The sequence below is a fragment of the Dipteris shenzhenensis genome, chromosome 33 (genome assembly GCF_047967505.1).
Source record: "Dipteris shenzhenensis isolate YYH24624 ecotype China chromosome 33, Dip_SZ_1.0, whole genome shotgun sequence".
Taxonomy (NCBI): domain Eukaryota; kingdom Viridiplantae; phylum Streptophyta; class Polypodiopsida; order Gleicheniales; family Dipteridaceae; genus Dipteris; species Dipteris shenzhenensis.
This window is the reverse complement of record NC_141628.1, coordinates 31,465,350-31,480,287: the sequence shown is the minus strand read 5'-3', so window position 1 is coordinate 31,480,287 and position 14,938 is coordinate 31,465,350. Positions and strand designations below refer to the sequence as shown.

The following is a 14,938-nucleotide window of genomic DNA, read 5'->3' as shown; positions in this document are numbered from 1 at the left end:
GCTACATCTTCATCCTCATCCTCATCCTCTTGCTCATCCTCATCATTCATCGTCATCAGCATCACTGCCATCATCCTCCTCCTCCTCCTCCTCCTAATCACTATCATCCTCATATGCATCACCATGGGACCCCAAAAGACTAGAGATGCTTGAAGCTACAGCAATATCCATCCTTCCTGTAAACAATAGGGATTGCAGTCTCTTCTCCCTCTGTATCCGCTTGCAAAGCGAGTAGCCTCTAATCATCCTTCTCCTTGTTGATCATTTCCAGGGGCACTTCTATCTTCTCAAATCCCCTTTCCTTGATTTTGGAGATGAGACGCAAATTAGTATGAATACATACTAATTTCTCGATATTCTTTGGTGGCAACCTAATCCTTCTTTTAGTCTAGATAAGAGAGAATGCGGTCCAATTCCTCTCACAAGGAGAAGCACATGTGCCTTGCGAGAGCACTCCAAGAGCCAACCGCTGCAAATTTGGCGTGTGAGCCACAAATGCTTCCCACCATAGTGCATGTTGGAAAGGTCACCTCCCCGTCTTGAAGCCCCCAAATGAGGAGAGCCTGGGGGAGGAGGGGGGAGGGTTAACCTCGGTCTTGAGAGACTGACACATGGGCAAGGTTATGTTTGCCATGTGGGTAGGAATCAAAGAGTGAAGAAAAGTGAGGTACGTGGAGGAGCCATGGTGGCTGCAACAAATGGAGCTCATGGAAGGAAAGTTGGCTATGGATACTTAGCTTGAAGCTGGCCTGGCAAAGGCAGCTTTGGAGCAGCACCAGATGGCACAATATACCCAGGAGAAAGACAACTAACAGGCAAACCTGTTGGCAGTGCTTGTGTGCAGGAAATTAATCTGCAGCAAGGCCCTGGAACTGGCGCAATGCATGGCAGGTGGACAGCAGAGGAGAAGACCTTGATGGACAGGCTGGTTGGGCTTGATATAGTCAGCCAACCAGGCCTGACTAGAGGGCTGAACAAAGGCAGAACTAGCAGGCCTGAAAGGGCAAGTGAAAACCCTTATATAGGGCCCTGGTTGGGCTGGTAGGGGCAGCCAACCAGGTCGGTTTTTGGGGGCACACAAAGTCAGCCATTTTGGCCTGGAAAAGTCGGCCATGTCAGAGGGCTCTTGGAGCCTATAAAAGGAGAGGCCCTAGGCCTCATTTTGTATCCAGAGGCCTTGGGCCTCATTTTGTATCCAGCAACTCAGCACAAAAGGCAGCAGACAGGAGCAGCCAGAAGACACTTCCTAGGGCCTCAACTTGGAGGTGAAGGAGAGTAGAAGATGTGCTCCAGACTGAGCTTTCAACGGCTGAACATTGGCTGTCTCTCAGGGTAGTAAGGTGTTGTGATCTGGATGGAGTATCTACATAAACTCGAGGTGGAGCACACGAGCTCAAGTCTAGAGGTATCCGGCAGATAGTAGAAGTACTTCGTGGTAAGATCAAAGGACCATGATATCTCTCTTTTGTATTGTGTCCATAGCTTTGGATGGAAATATATATTCTTTTGGTAGCTTCTATATCTGTCTGTTTCATTGTCTATTGATGAGTCTGCACATCTATTTGATGCACATAAGTTTAAGAAGTTTGTGATTCCACTCCCCACACACACTGTGTGAGCTCCTGGGCTATTCTATCAGTTTTCCGCTGTGCGTACCCTCTGTTGGTCTATTTCTAACAATACATTCTCTTTTCATCCTTCGTAATCGCACGAGTAAATGTGCCTGACATGGACTTATAAATATCCAACTCATCGCATAAGGTCCTGGCTCTCAACATCATACTTCGTGTACCGCTCTATGACATTCATCCACCCATCATGCACCTCCTTGTCACCATCTAGATTTTTCTCTCTCCAAATAGGATGGAGAACAAAACCTAACGCGTGCAATGTAGAGTGCATCATATCCCACCTATTAACACACAGGCTCTGACATGAGCCAGCTTTGAGGAGTCAATACCATCAATGGTTGCTATCTTCTCCACCATCCAATCAGTAAGCTCATATACAAGTCCATGGTAGCCCCTTCCGTATCAACCAAGCAAAGGATAGGTGCACAAAGCTTCACAAATGAGTCTTGCATCCTGTCAAAATGAAGCACCCAATATAATAGAAGATACATGTTGTGCTTTCACAGCCTGTGACACCTTCCTCCTACAATACTCATCACTGACAACCATGCAGCGCAATCCATTGTATGCCCTCTCATCCAACAAGTTTGCTACCATGATAAACATGTAAGGAAGCTGTGTTTGTGCAGATTTCACCAATTCCTTCTTGCTGAAATGTCTATACATTGCTAACACGGTGTGTTTCTGGGTAACTCACAATCATCTTAGCATGTACCAACACTGGCTTCACCCATATAAGCTTTCCAATGTCCTCAAACAAGAGGTCGGGGCAATGGCATGTGCATCAATATGGGGCCACTCTTCCTCCACCAATTCTCCTATCCGCACACAGTCAGATGCATTATCCATAACACAAATGCATCACATTTTCAGCCCCAACGTCAAGAATGGCATCTTTCAATATCCCAAAAATGTATATACCTAGATGAATCCAGGAACATTCCCAAACTCATTTTCTAAAAACACAACATAGTGCAGTTTCAATCTCATGATAGTCACTCACAAGATTGAAAACCATAAACTCCATCATGCATAGTAGGGACTAGCTACTATGACATCCCCACTGACGTCATCAGCGCCCAACAGTGGGTGTAGACCATAGTATAAAAATATGCTCTCACACATACAAATCCACACACCCACACATACTTGAGCATCCATTTATACAAAGTCTTCGTACTAAGTTTCTGTCGGCACTCCGGAGGTGAAGGGCAGACTCAGCCATGATGAAGGCTAGCACTACAGGAGAAGGCTAATCAAAACGTAGTCCAAAATCTCTTCATTCAAGCTACAACTGCTTGTGAAGTCTAAACATTTTCATTTTAGTCTCTCCCCAATGAGCATCTAAATCTAAATCTAGCTGATAGGGCAACGCACCATTTAAGATAGAAAGAATTATCACAATACCAGCAAGCCGCAACTTGGACGAAAACTTCACAAGGTGAAATTTGCATGTCCGCTAATACGGCAGAAGCATATACCTAGATGAATCCAGGAACATTCCCAAACTCATCCTCTAAAAACACAACATAGTGCAGTTTCAATCTCATGATAGTCACTCACAAGGTTGAAAACCATAAACTCCATCATGCATAGTAGGGACTAGCTACTATGACATCCCCACTGACATCATCAGCGCCCAACAGTGGGTGTAGACCATAGTATAAAAATATGCTCACACATACAAATCCACACACCCACACATACTTGAGCATCCATTTATACAAAGTCTTCGTACTGAGTTTCTGTCGGCACTCCCAAAAATGTACGCCCTTGACTTATACTACCCACTTGTGTCCACTGGCTCCAAGAAGGCTGAGCCAAAAATGCATGAGACCATGATGTTGGTTATAGGTCAACACGGAGTGTCAGACCAACCCTCACAAGTTATGCTGCAGCCATATTTTTTTCACTTATCCCAAAGCTGCAGCATCTCTTGATCTATGCATCCTGTTTCATTATTTAGCTCCTTCGTATGCAAAATGTTGTAGAATGAAGGCTTGAAGATAGGCCCAACTTGGCCAATTGCACAAACCATCTCCAAAAAATAAGGACTCCTCATCTTCCAATGAGGAATGTCCTCTACAAAGAAAAAACCACCGAGAGCAATGTATGCATCATTCCATGCCTGTGACTCCGATGCCTTGGCCAAGGCTCCCTTTGACTTCTTCTGTTTCTTTTGTTTTGGCTCATATGCTGCACTTTCACTTGACCACTCATTGAGGCATCCCCCAAATCAGCTACATATGCATCAATCTATACTACAGCCGTTTTCAGAGCTACCTTTACATGCAATCTTCGACAAATATCTTTCACATTTTCGGGAGGAGCGGTACACTTCTCAACCCCTAAGCCCCCAAGCCTAAGAAAATGTGCCTTTATGCGGGTCGGTCCTCCATCCCATGTATGAGGGCAGTACTTGCATTGAGAAGTGTACTGGCCCTTCCCCAAAGGTTTCAACACCTCTACAAATTCCCATTTTGGTCCTTTTGATCTTCCCATTTGTAGACCTGCAAGCTGGAAATTTGCTAAAAGAGGGAAAATAAGGCAAAAGAGCAGTTTGCAAGAGAGGACTTGAAGCCCTGTTGAAGATCTCCATTAACTAAACTAAAGAACTCAAAAGAGAGCAGCCAAAGCTACTAGAAAATTCGAAAAGAGAGCAGCCATAGCCATGCCTTGATACTTGCTCCAACTTCCAATGCAGGTAGTGTACAAATCCTAAGAGCTAAGGCAATCTCCAACACAACGCAGCCTTATGCCAGCAACTATACGGTGACTTTTGGAGCAGGTAGAGGCTGCACAAGGGTTGGAGATGCAAGGTGACCTGTTGAATAAAGGGGGAAAGGGCTACTTATATAGGCCCTTGAGAACCGCCTTGAAGCCAACCACAACCAAGTCGGCCAACAGTCATGACTCAAGACGAGCCAAGAGTAGCAAGGAGCAAACAGGAGTCAGGACAGTACACATTGCAGGCATACGGATTAGAATAGTACCGAAAACATGTTTTCCAAGGTTTAAGCACCTTTTTTTCCCCCAAAAAAAAGGCATGTATGCAAGGCTGTACGGCCATATGGATGGCAAACGAAAAAACTGCCCATACGCGTACGGATTGAACTGTGGTTTTACAAATGTTTTATTGAACAATCTTCAATGTAAAAATTAGTATGTACGTACGCACACGCGCACGCACAGACAGACATACATGTATACCTCTCTCTCTCTCTCTCTCTCTCTCTCTCTCTCTCTCCCCCCCAAACATTGGTATGTATGTATGTAACAGACATACATGTATACCTCTCTCTCTCTCTCTCTCTCTCTCTCTCTCTCTCTCTCTCTCTTTGTAGGGAAAGCGGGCTGCAAGTAAATGTCGGAAAAACAAAGATGATGGCAGTTTGTACCAATCAGCCAAAACATCCCCCTAAGATCACCTTTGATGGACAGATCATTGAGTATGTCAGCACCTTCAAATACTTAGGGGTTGATATCCCAGCACATCACAGATGGTGGCAATGTATACATAGAAGGATGGACACTGGTTGGGGGAAGTACTACCAGCTTGAGAATGATTGCAGGCACACCGACACTAGGAATTGGAAAATTCGAAATATATTGTTTGATGCATATGTAATGCAGACAGTATTATATGGAGTGGAAGTAGGGGGAGGCAGCATTTCAGCCTCTACATGGAATGATATTGAGAAAATGCAAAAAGCTTTCCTAAGGAGACACCTTGGTGTCAAACCCACTACTCCATACTCAATACTTCTATTGGAAACGGGAAGAAGACCAATTGAATTTCATGCATTGATCAGAGTTATGCAATACCTAATAGAGGTGCAGCAAATGCAACCTGATAGGCTGCCTCATAAAGCATGGAATGCCAGCACAAAGCTTCAAAAGAACTACAAAAGTAAGGTCATCTGCACAGGATGGGCAACCGACATAAGAAAATGGTTCAGCGGACGGAAAGTGGAAGCATATTTGATCATGCCGCCTGAAAAGGTCAACATGCAAGAGTTTCAACTATCTTTATTGAGCACTTTGCGGAATCACTCGTTGACAAGTGAAAAGAGGGTAAAGCTGGAATATTACCAAGACAACATAAATCCCACATGTTGGTCTACATACATGTCCATAGAGACTCATGCTCAGTCTTATATTAGCACACCTATCCCCCTTCTATATCGCAGAAACATCGCCAGGTTCCGTACCAGATCTCATACATTTGCCATTGAGCAGGGAGCTTGGATACACCAGCCTAGACATGCTAGAGTCTGTACCCTTTGTGACATGCAGACAGTTGAGACAGAGGCACATGCAGCTCTACAGTGCCCCCGATATACACATATCAAAGAGGACTACCAGCAGATACTGGGGGACTCGGCTAAGTTGACATCAGTTCTCTCCACTGCCTCTTCGGCAGCATTGGGATCTTTTGTCACTCGTCTTTTTACCTGTCATCAGGAACTCATAGACTCCTGACCTCTCTCCTTGAGAAGACTCTTTTTACATTGTATCGAGACGGGTCCCATGGGTCATTTTTGGCCCCCCGAGGACGCTAATAAACTCTCGTTCTTTCTTTCTTTCTTTCTTTCTTTCTCTACGCACACGCACACACAGACATACATGTATACCTCTCTCTCTCCCCCCCCCCAAACATTGGTATGTATGTATGTAACAGACATACATGTATACCTCTCTCTCTCTCTCTCTCTCTCTCTCTCTCTCTCGCTCTCTCTCTCTCTCTCTCTAAACATAGCAGAGTTGAGGAGGATAGATGACATGAGGGCAGAGTGGGTCAATAGGATGAGACGACGATGTGGAGAGACACAGTCAAAGATGCAAAGATGTACCAGGGCACACATGATGGAGGTCCACCCCTCATAGCCATATTTGCAAGGAATCGCCCGACCAGAGAGGTCACTATCGACATGGCCCGCCGTATACAAAGATCACAAAGACCACATCCCTAACTACCAAGAGAAACAACCTGACAAACACAGATACGAGATATTTTCGCACCTCATAGGAGCAACAAGGAGCAATACGGATGGCACCAGGGTATGTATTTTGACCTTGAGTTTGAGTACTAGTTTTTGTTGTATTTGTTTTAGCTTAGTGCTTAGTACTCAACAAAGGGCCTTAGCAAGCCCTTTGCTTCAGCCCACAGTGGCTTGTATGGGTTACTTTTGTAATTGTTCGTGGCCTCTAGAAGACGTCAATACATCTCTCTCTCTCTCTCTCTCTCTCTCTCTCTCTCTATCTATCTATCTATCTATCTCTGCGCATGTGTGTGTGTATGTGCATGTGTATGTGTATGTTCGTGTGTGTGTGTGTGTAAGTGCACACGCACATATATGTAGCTCATGTACTTCAAAAGTTATCACAATAAAGGCAACTAAACTTGTAAAACCCACAAACTACTCATCACAATGGACTAATTGATCCACAAGGACGGCAAATAAACCAAGATGCTCATCACAATGGCCTTATTGCACAAGTTGACAACCAAAGCTCCACTTGCAAAGCATGAGTACCTGTGCAACACCGGAACCAATTCTCCTTTGCCTTTCTGTGGCATCCTTGTTGTTTGCGCTTAAAATAGCATCTTCATATTGTGCTTTGAATCTATGGGGAAAAAATTTTAAAACTAATACACTCATAAGAAGGTAGCATGTTAGATTCGATCAAAATTTTAAAATACAAGGACTAAGAAAGAGCAACAAAAGAGGTGCCTAAGAAAGAGCAACAAAAGAGGTGCTTTCTAGTCTTCATAAGGTCATACTCTGCTATTATATACCTAGATGAATCCAAGAACATTCCCAAACTCATCCTCTAAAAACACAACATAGTGCAGTTTCAATCTCATGATAGTCACTCACAAGGTTGAAAACCATAAACTTCATCACACATAGCAGGGACTAGCTACTATGACATCCCCACTGACGTCATCAACGCCCGACAGTGGGGGTAGACCATAGTATAAAAATATGCTCACACATACAAATCCACACACCCTCACATACTTAAGCATCCATTTATACAAAGTCTTCGTACTGAGTTTCTGTCGGCACTCCGGAGGTGAAGGGTACACTCAGCCATGATGAAGGCTACACTAAATGAGAAGGCTAATCAAAAAGTAGTCCAAAATCTCTTCATTCAAGCTACAACTGCTATAAGACTTAAACTCAACAAATAGATATTCCTTAGCGGATGCTCTAGAACACCATACAACTACATTATGTAGCATACAAAGCCGCCACCTAAGTCATCCTCATGCAAAACAAAACAAGAAACATCTTTCTCCATACTCCTCAATTAAAGTCTGACCAGTTTTTACTCTCCTTCACAAATTGCTCTAGCAATAGCACATGTGCACAAGAATTGCTTACAAGACTAGGTTTTTTTCTCTTTTGGGCTACAACCAGCAAGAGTCCTTACTACCATTAGATATAAGCAAATAGACAACATGGGAAAGAAATGATCAAGTTTGGCTTGCCTAGAGCTTTGATTCATAAAAATGACAATGTCATGAACGACACTAAATGGGATCATCTCTGAAGGAGTCAAGTGTAGCGCGCTTCTCGTGGCCCATTGAATGCCAATACATGGTTAGAAGACTGGGAAGAGTGTCCATCTGTTGGGATATATGAAGCTCCATTTCTTGAGGCTGGATTAAGAGAGAATGGCAACTACAGACCAAGGTCCCCTACTTATGCATAAGTGCTTGGTTAGCATTGTTGGAGATTAAGAATTTAACGATTAAATCAATTGGACGCTTTATGTATTCAGCATGAGCCCATATATCACATAAAGAGAGCAAACCCTATGGAATGCTCTTAGAGGCCTGATTGAGCATTTCGGTGTTGCAATTCAGTCTATTGAGGACAAGTTCTGGTCGGTTTGTGTTGTTTCATGAGGTTTTTGATCTCTTCCATCCTTCCCTTATGTAGCTAACACAAACAAAAATTCAACATGAAAACCAAACAAATGCAAGTCTAGATCCCCAATTATATCTAGAGACAGCTAATGAACATGTTGCAACACCACCTCATGTCTCACTTTGTGGACGATATGACAATCGGCTTGGGAGATACCTAGCATCTACCACATTGGTTTCGATAGGATCTATGACTTCATCTCTGGGAACATTCCATACTCTTAACAAAGTTTCCCCGTATGGCAAGTTTGCTATACATATCTCGAAAAAGCAGATGCTAAAATAGATCTTCCAAACCAAACCCTTTGCAAATGAGACAAAACCACGTTACCACCTAAACATTCAAATTGCTCTTTCATTCACTTGACAATTTAAAATGTGCTATGAACTAATGCACAAATGTCCAAGCAGGTCAGTTTGAGCTCTTTTCACGAAGCTACTGAATTTAGAAGACATTTAGCACACTTTTTGCTAGCGGTATCTAGCCAAGCCAACATTTGTGCGGCTTGAAGAGAAAGGTGTGTTAGTGTGGGATTGCAACATCTAACACATAACCTCAATGTGTTTTGACAAAGCATAAAACACGAAGTCACTAGAGAGGGCAATGCAGCTTTCTTTGTGATCTATATGACCAAACAATAGCTATGGAACTTGGTCATGTCTTCCAAAAATCTCCTACAAAATAATTGTGATTGTGCAACCCTCTACATATTCTCGTACTGTTGTAGATGAACTAGAGAACCATATTTGTCAACACTTCATTCCACGAAAACTCGCTCCTAAGAGATAAGACTTTTTTTTAAAGAGTACCTACTAGCACAATGTTTTGCTCACCCTCTTGTCCTAGAGTTCACAAATGGGCATTGTTTCCCCCAACAAGTCCTTAATTTCTTGCACTTTAATATGTTGTAAGGCATGTGGTTTTGATCCCATTGTTGAAGATGACTTGCGTTACAAGCCCCAATGTAGAGGATTTTTTGTGTTTCAATAAAAGTTGGCATGCCTTGTGAAGCCCAATGTAGGGGATTTTTGTGTTTCAGATAAAATATATGTTGCATAACCAAGAGGACCATGAGAACATCTACGATGCTCCCAAAAAAAAAAAACTCTTAAGACAATGTTTTACTCACTCTTTTTTGTCCCCCAAGAGTTCAGGGCAGCAAAAATCAAACAAAGCCCACATTTCCTGCAAACAATCCAACAAAATGTTAGCTTGTAGCTTTGAATATCTTACAAGTAAGACCTTAAAACTAACAAGAAGCATAGAAGAAATAGACAAAGAATGTTTTTGCCTTTAGCCCCCAATCTTCTCCAATAGAACAACCAAGAAATCAGCATTTTAATACCACGCTTGGCATTACCCTAAGATTATTTTGAATAGGAGTGCCACTCAGGACAATATGATGAGCAGATGGAATTGCACGTAGACTCTTGGCCCGTTGAGTACTTGGATTCTTGATCAAATGACCCTGAATATCAATCACCAAAATTGTACAGCTTTTTATGATATTCAAATTATTAAAAATATGTTGCTTTCAATCCAAGAATGAATATCATAGCATTTCAAATCCCTCAACAAAATTTTGAATCCTAGTTCTTCCACATGAACTCTATTGAAACTGTTAAAGGCACGACATCATATACTCTCATAACCCTCAACTAAGAGACACTCAAAAAAAGGTAATAATGAGTCATGAACATGAAACTTGACCATTGACACTGACCTCAAGAGACTTTGGACATTGGCTACGAGATAAGAAAACCAAAATGTTGCAACTTCAAATAGGCTTTTAAAATTTTCATTTTAGGTGGGTGGGCAAGTGGGCCCACCCCAAAATGCTTTAGAAACCACGGTTTTAGAAAACGTTATCAAGATGTAAACATCCTTCTTTTGCAACAATGCCATCCCCACACTTTTTTTTTTGGGGTGAAATCCATTTATCATTATATTACAAAGAACAATCCCAAAGAAAGGGACAACCAACTACAAACATCAAAAGATTATAAAAGAAAAAGGCAGGATAATCTAGATCCCACCATATATACACACACTTTTTTTTGTGAAATTTGATATTTCTCTGTGGGAAACCTCAGAAGAGGTGAATACCCGCCACACACACACACGCGCGCGCGTTACACACACAAGTATACACTCTCTTGTTTTTTGGGCGAAATCTATGCAACTTTATATTCCAATGAGCACTACCAAGATCGAAGACATGCGACTAAAAAATATCATTGTAAGACATTTATTTGATGAGCACGCAAACAATCAAAGAATAATTGCTGCAGTGACATCCTGAAGAAATGATACCTGGATAAAGTTAAATCACTAAGGAGTCTATGATTTGTATCTTTGCATAGAGTCCAAACTCACCAATATCGAAAGGGTCAAACCCTTGCCTTTGTGGGTGGATCCCAAATAGCCAAAAATACTTGCCAAAGCAAGCATAGGAATTCGATCCCAAAGAAATTGCTGTAGAAAATGTAAAAAGTCAAGAGTCTCAAGGCAATGCCAAAATACATGAGGCAAGGATTCCCTTGGAGCCAAACATCTATGACAAACAATAAGAGCAATATGTCCACGTGCCAAGAGTTGTCAAAATGGAATAACTCCAAGCATAATCCATCACAAGAAAATCTGTTGACAAAGAGGCAGTTTGCAGCACCAAAGCTGCCACAATCTTTTTTGTCATCACTTTGCATTATGATTTATGGACCAAATATGAGTTGCACTATTAGGCAATGAAGGGCCAAATCCTTAAGGTGAGCTCAAGAGTTAACACCAGTAGGAAACATTGAAGCATCTAAGAAAGATAATGTCAAAGATGTCAATAATGCAGTCCCAATCCATATTGTCTGACTACAAAAGAAAAAGATAGCGAAGTATCATTAGCATCGCTCCCACAACATGAATCCCTTTTAGACCAAATAAAATATAAGTGTTAGGGCTCCTGCAAGGCCAGCAGATGATCAAACATCTTGACTAATGCAAACTCTCAGCACACAAGGAATGTCCATCACGAGAGTCGCGACCATGCCATTTACGATGAGAGATGATTTCCAAAAACATTCAGAAGACAAAAGGGCATCCCTTAACTCTACCATCGATATACCCTAGAAGAATATCCCATTGATTGGGCTGCGAATGACCAAAGGCATGAGCACTCAAAAGCGACACATCATAACAGCCCAAGGCCAATCACCTTGCATAAATTCCAGCATCATTTTCACTTTATTGCCAAGAGGTATATACGAATATTCAAGATATTTAGACAGCCATGCATCTTTGGTGAAAGAGGCGCTGCATGGAGAGTAACCTAATTATCTTACGACCATGCTTCGACCGCCAAAAAGTCTCCATAGATTGGACATGAAGCGTGCAATATCCTTCTTGCCAAACGTCCTCAAAGGCAAAAATATTTATATGTAGGCAACCCAAATTAACTAGACCATACGGAGTCAAACGTGCAATGGCCAAGTAGCTAAGTTCCAATATTCCACGTCTTACTAAGCTTTATGAGCACCCAATCCGTCTATTTGTGGCAAGTGACCATCCACCCAAAGAATAACCAAGATGGCGCACAAGCTGCATGGGCAAGACAATTTCCCGAAGGCCATAAAAGACGATGCCATTCTTTAGCATGCAATGGGAGAAGCTTAGATTTTAAAAAGCTTCACCTTCGGAGCCAAGCCATACAATGATAAAGCATGAATGAGTTGCAAAAGATCCTTCTTAGTATTCTTAGGAGTGAAGAAAGAATCATCAACATACGATTGCATGATCATTAACTTTCTTCGATTAATCTCCAAACGATACAAGCTACCTATAGCCACAAGATGATCTATGTACCAAAGCATCGAATGAGTGGCTATTGCATGTGGCAATGCACTAAAAGGGCATCCCTAACATATCAAATGATGGAGTCCACTGGTTAGATATAATCCCAAATAGAATGCAAGCAACTTTACCGTCACAGTATAGCTAATAAATAACATGCTGCATTTTTTTCCTAAATCCCAAACATTGCATTGTCTACGAGATGAAATACATCTTGCTGATGTCTCTTCTATCCCAACATTGGGATCGTCAGCATTGTCCGTGATATGTCTACAAGGAATGAAGCCATATTGGGTAGGATGTAGGAGACCTTTGATTCGATTAACCACCATTTCAGCAACCATCCTATAAATGACAAGCATAAGTGTAATGGGTCTCCAATCAGCAAATGATTCACACAAATGCTTCTTCCAGAGCAATTTAACCAATCTCTTTTTTTCCAAGCATCTAGCATTTGCTGATTTTACCAAGCTGCAATAAAGCAAGCTTGAGGACATTCCAATATGCAAGAAAGAACTCTACAGTGAGACCATCCCAACCCGAAGACTCCATTTGCCACATGTTTTTATTGCATTAGTTTCCTTTCTTTGAAAGGTGCCTCCACTGCATAACATGTGAAAGTGACACAAGCCTGAGCAAGCGACCAAGTGTCAAAAGTCAATAAATGTTTTCAAACTCTCTTATAGGTCAAGATTTTGAAAAGCTCTTTAGAGATAAACAACCCTTATTACAGAAAGCCCTTTGCCTGGCCTCAACACACACACACACTTTTTTTTTGTGGGAAGAAATCTTTTATTTCTGTAGAGTAATTACATTCATAGTTACTTCAAAGTAGCTACTACTCAGCTAAAGATCTCAGTATAAGCTGTATACACATCCTGATCAATCAAACGAGTCTGAAAACAATCGTAGAATGATTGTTGCAGAGATCGTTTGAAAAAAACAAAGGATGAAAATAGTGGATCACCAAAGACTCTATGATTTCTATCCATCCATAAAGTCCATAGTGTCCAATAGCGCACCCATACAAAAAATAAATCAAAACCCTGTCTCTGTGGATGAAAGCCAAACAACCAGAAAAATCTGCCAAAAGTAACAGTAGGAAATCGCTGTCGAAGCCTCTGTCTGATGAGAGCAATGAGATCAGAAGTATTTGGACAGGACCAAACGATGTGAAAAACTGATTCAGTAGAGTGCTGGCATCTGTGACAAACAGCTGAAGCAATACGTCTGTGTGCGAGTAACTGTCCGGATGGAAAAATGCCAAGGAGAACTCGCCACAGGAAAAGCTGTTGTCGAAGAGGGACTTTGTAATGCCAAAGGAGACGCAGCCTTTTTCTCCACCACTTCATTGGATGATCCATATGCCAAACAGTATTTGCTCTGTGGGAAATCCAAGGTGGAGGTAATAACACTTTATATAGTGATGACACTGTGATATGTGAAAGCTTCAAAGGACGGGCGTATAAGGAAGGAGAGCATAAAATCCAATCCTCAAGCCGATTCTGAAGTAGGTACCAGCAAGTACGGTTGGAGCATTGCTGAAATTCTATGCCATAAAGGACGATAATGAGCTCCCAAGCCATATTTGCGAGCAGCCATAGAAAAAGATAAAATTGTGCCATCCTCCTGAAGTACATCCGCCACAGATGATATGCCTTTGAAGGAGAGAAAATAAGAACGTCGGGGTTCTTGTATGGCCAAAGGAGGGTGGAATACTTTAGACCAAAAAATATTCTCTGCCCTCAAAGAGTTGCTTGAGAGAGAGTCCCTGCCATGCCATTCCAAGTGAGATAGAATGTGTTTCCAATCAAGAAGCAGACGAGAGACAAAAGGGCATCCTCTGATCTTGCCTTGGATAGAGCCAAATAAAAAATCCCACTGAGTAGGCTGCCAATTCCCAAAGGCAGATGTATGAAGATGTAATAAGAGAGAGCGGATCATGAAAGCCCAAGGCTGATCTCCTTGCATAAACTGTATCATCATTTTCCCTCTATGAGCAAGTAAATGCATTTGAATATTAAGAATGTTCAGACCCCCATGCATCTTTGGAGAACAGAGACGATGCATAGAGAGTAATCTGAGACTTTTCTTGCCATGTTTTGAACGCCAGAAAATTTCCATGATAGCTGACATAAAAGAGACCAGAGAGTCCCCAGCCTAGAGGATAACCAAGATGTCGAATGAATTGAGAAGCGGGGACAATTTCCCCACGCCACAGAAGGTTGTGCCATTCCTGTGCATGTAATGGCAGCAATTTTGATTTTTGAAAATTTACCCGAAGGCCAACAGCCAATCCATATGTAGAAAGAGCATGCATAATCATGGACAGATCAGCCCGAGTATTTTTTGGAGTAAAAAATGAATCATCAGCATATGCCTGAGCAATCATGCTGCGACTGCCAAGAATCTCCAAACCATGCAACTGGTCAGTGTCCAAGAGGTGATCCAGATATTGAAGTAGTGGATGAGTGGCTATGGCAAAAAGTAAAGCACTCAAGGGACATCCTTGCCTGACAGAGCAAG

General features: G+C 42.0%; 1 protein-coding gene across 1 annotated transcript in view; it reads right to left on the bottom strand.

The window, feature by feature from the left end:
• The window catches only part of CHR24 (chromatin remodeling 24), a 60,327-nt gene that overhangs the window by 13,244 nt on the left and 32,145 nt on the right, over window positions 1-14,938 (bottom strand). The window contains exons 6-8 of the mRNA XM_087371692.1: window positions 9,933-10,040; window positions 9,702-9,757; window positions 7,169-7,259 (exon numbers count right to left, since the gene is read on the bottom strand). Of these exons, the coding sequence (XP_087227818.1) occupies window positions 7,169-7,259; window positions 9,702-9,757; window positions 9,933-10,040 (255 nt within the window). The remainder of the gene's footprint in view (window positions 1-7,168; window positions 7,260-9,701; window positions 9,758-9,932; window positions 10,041-14,938) is intronic.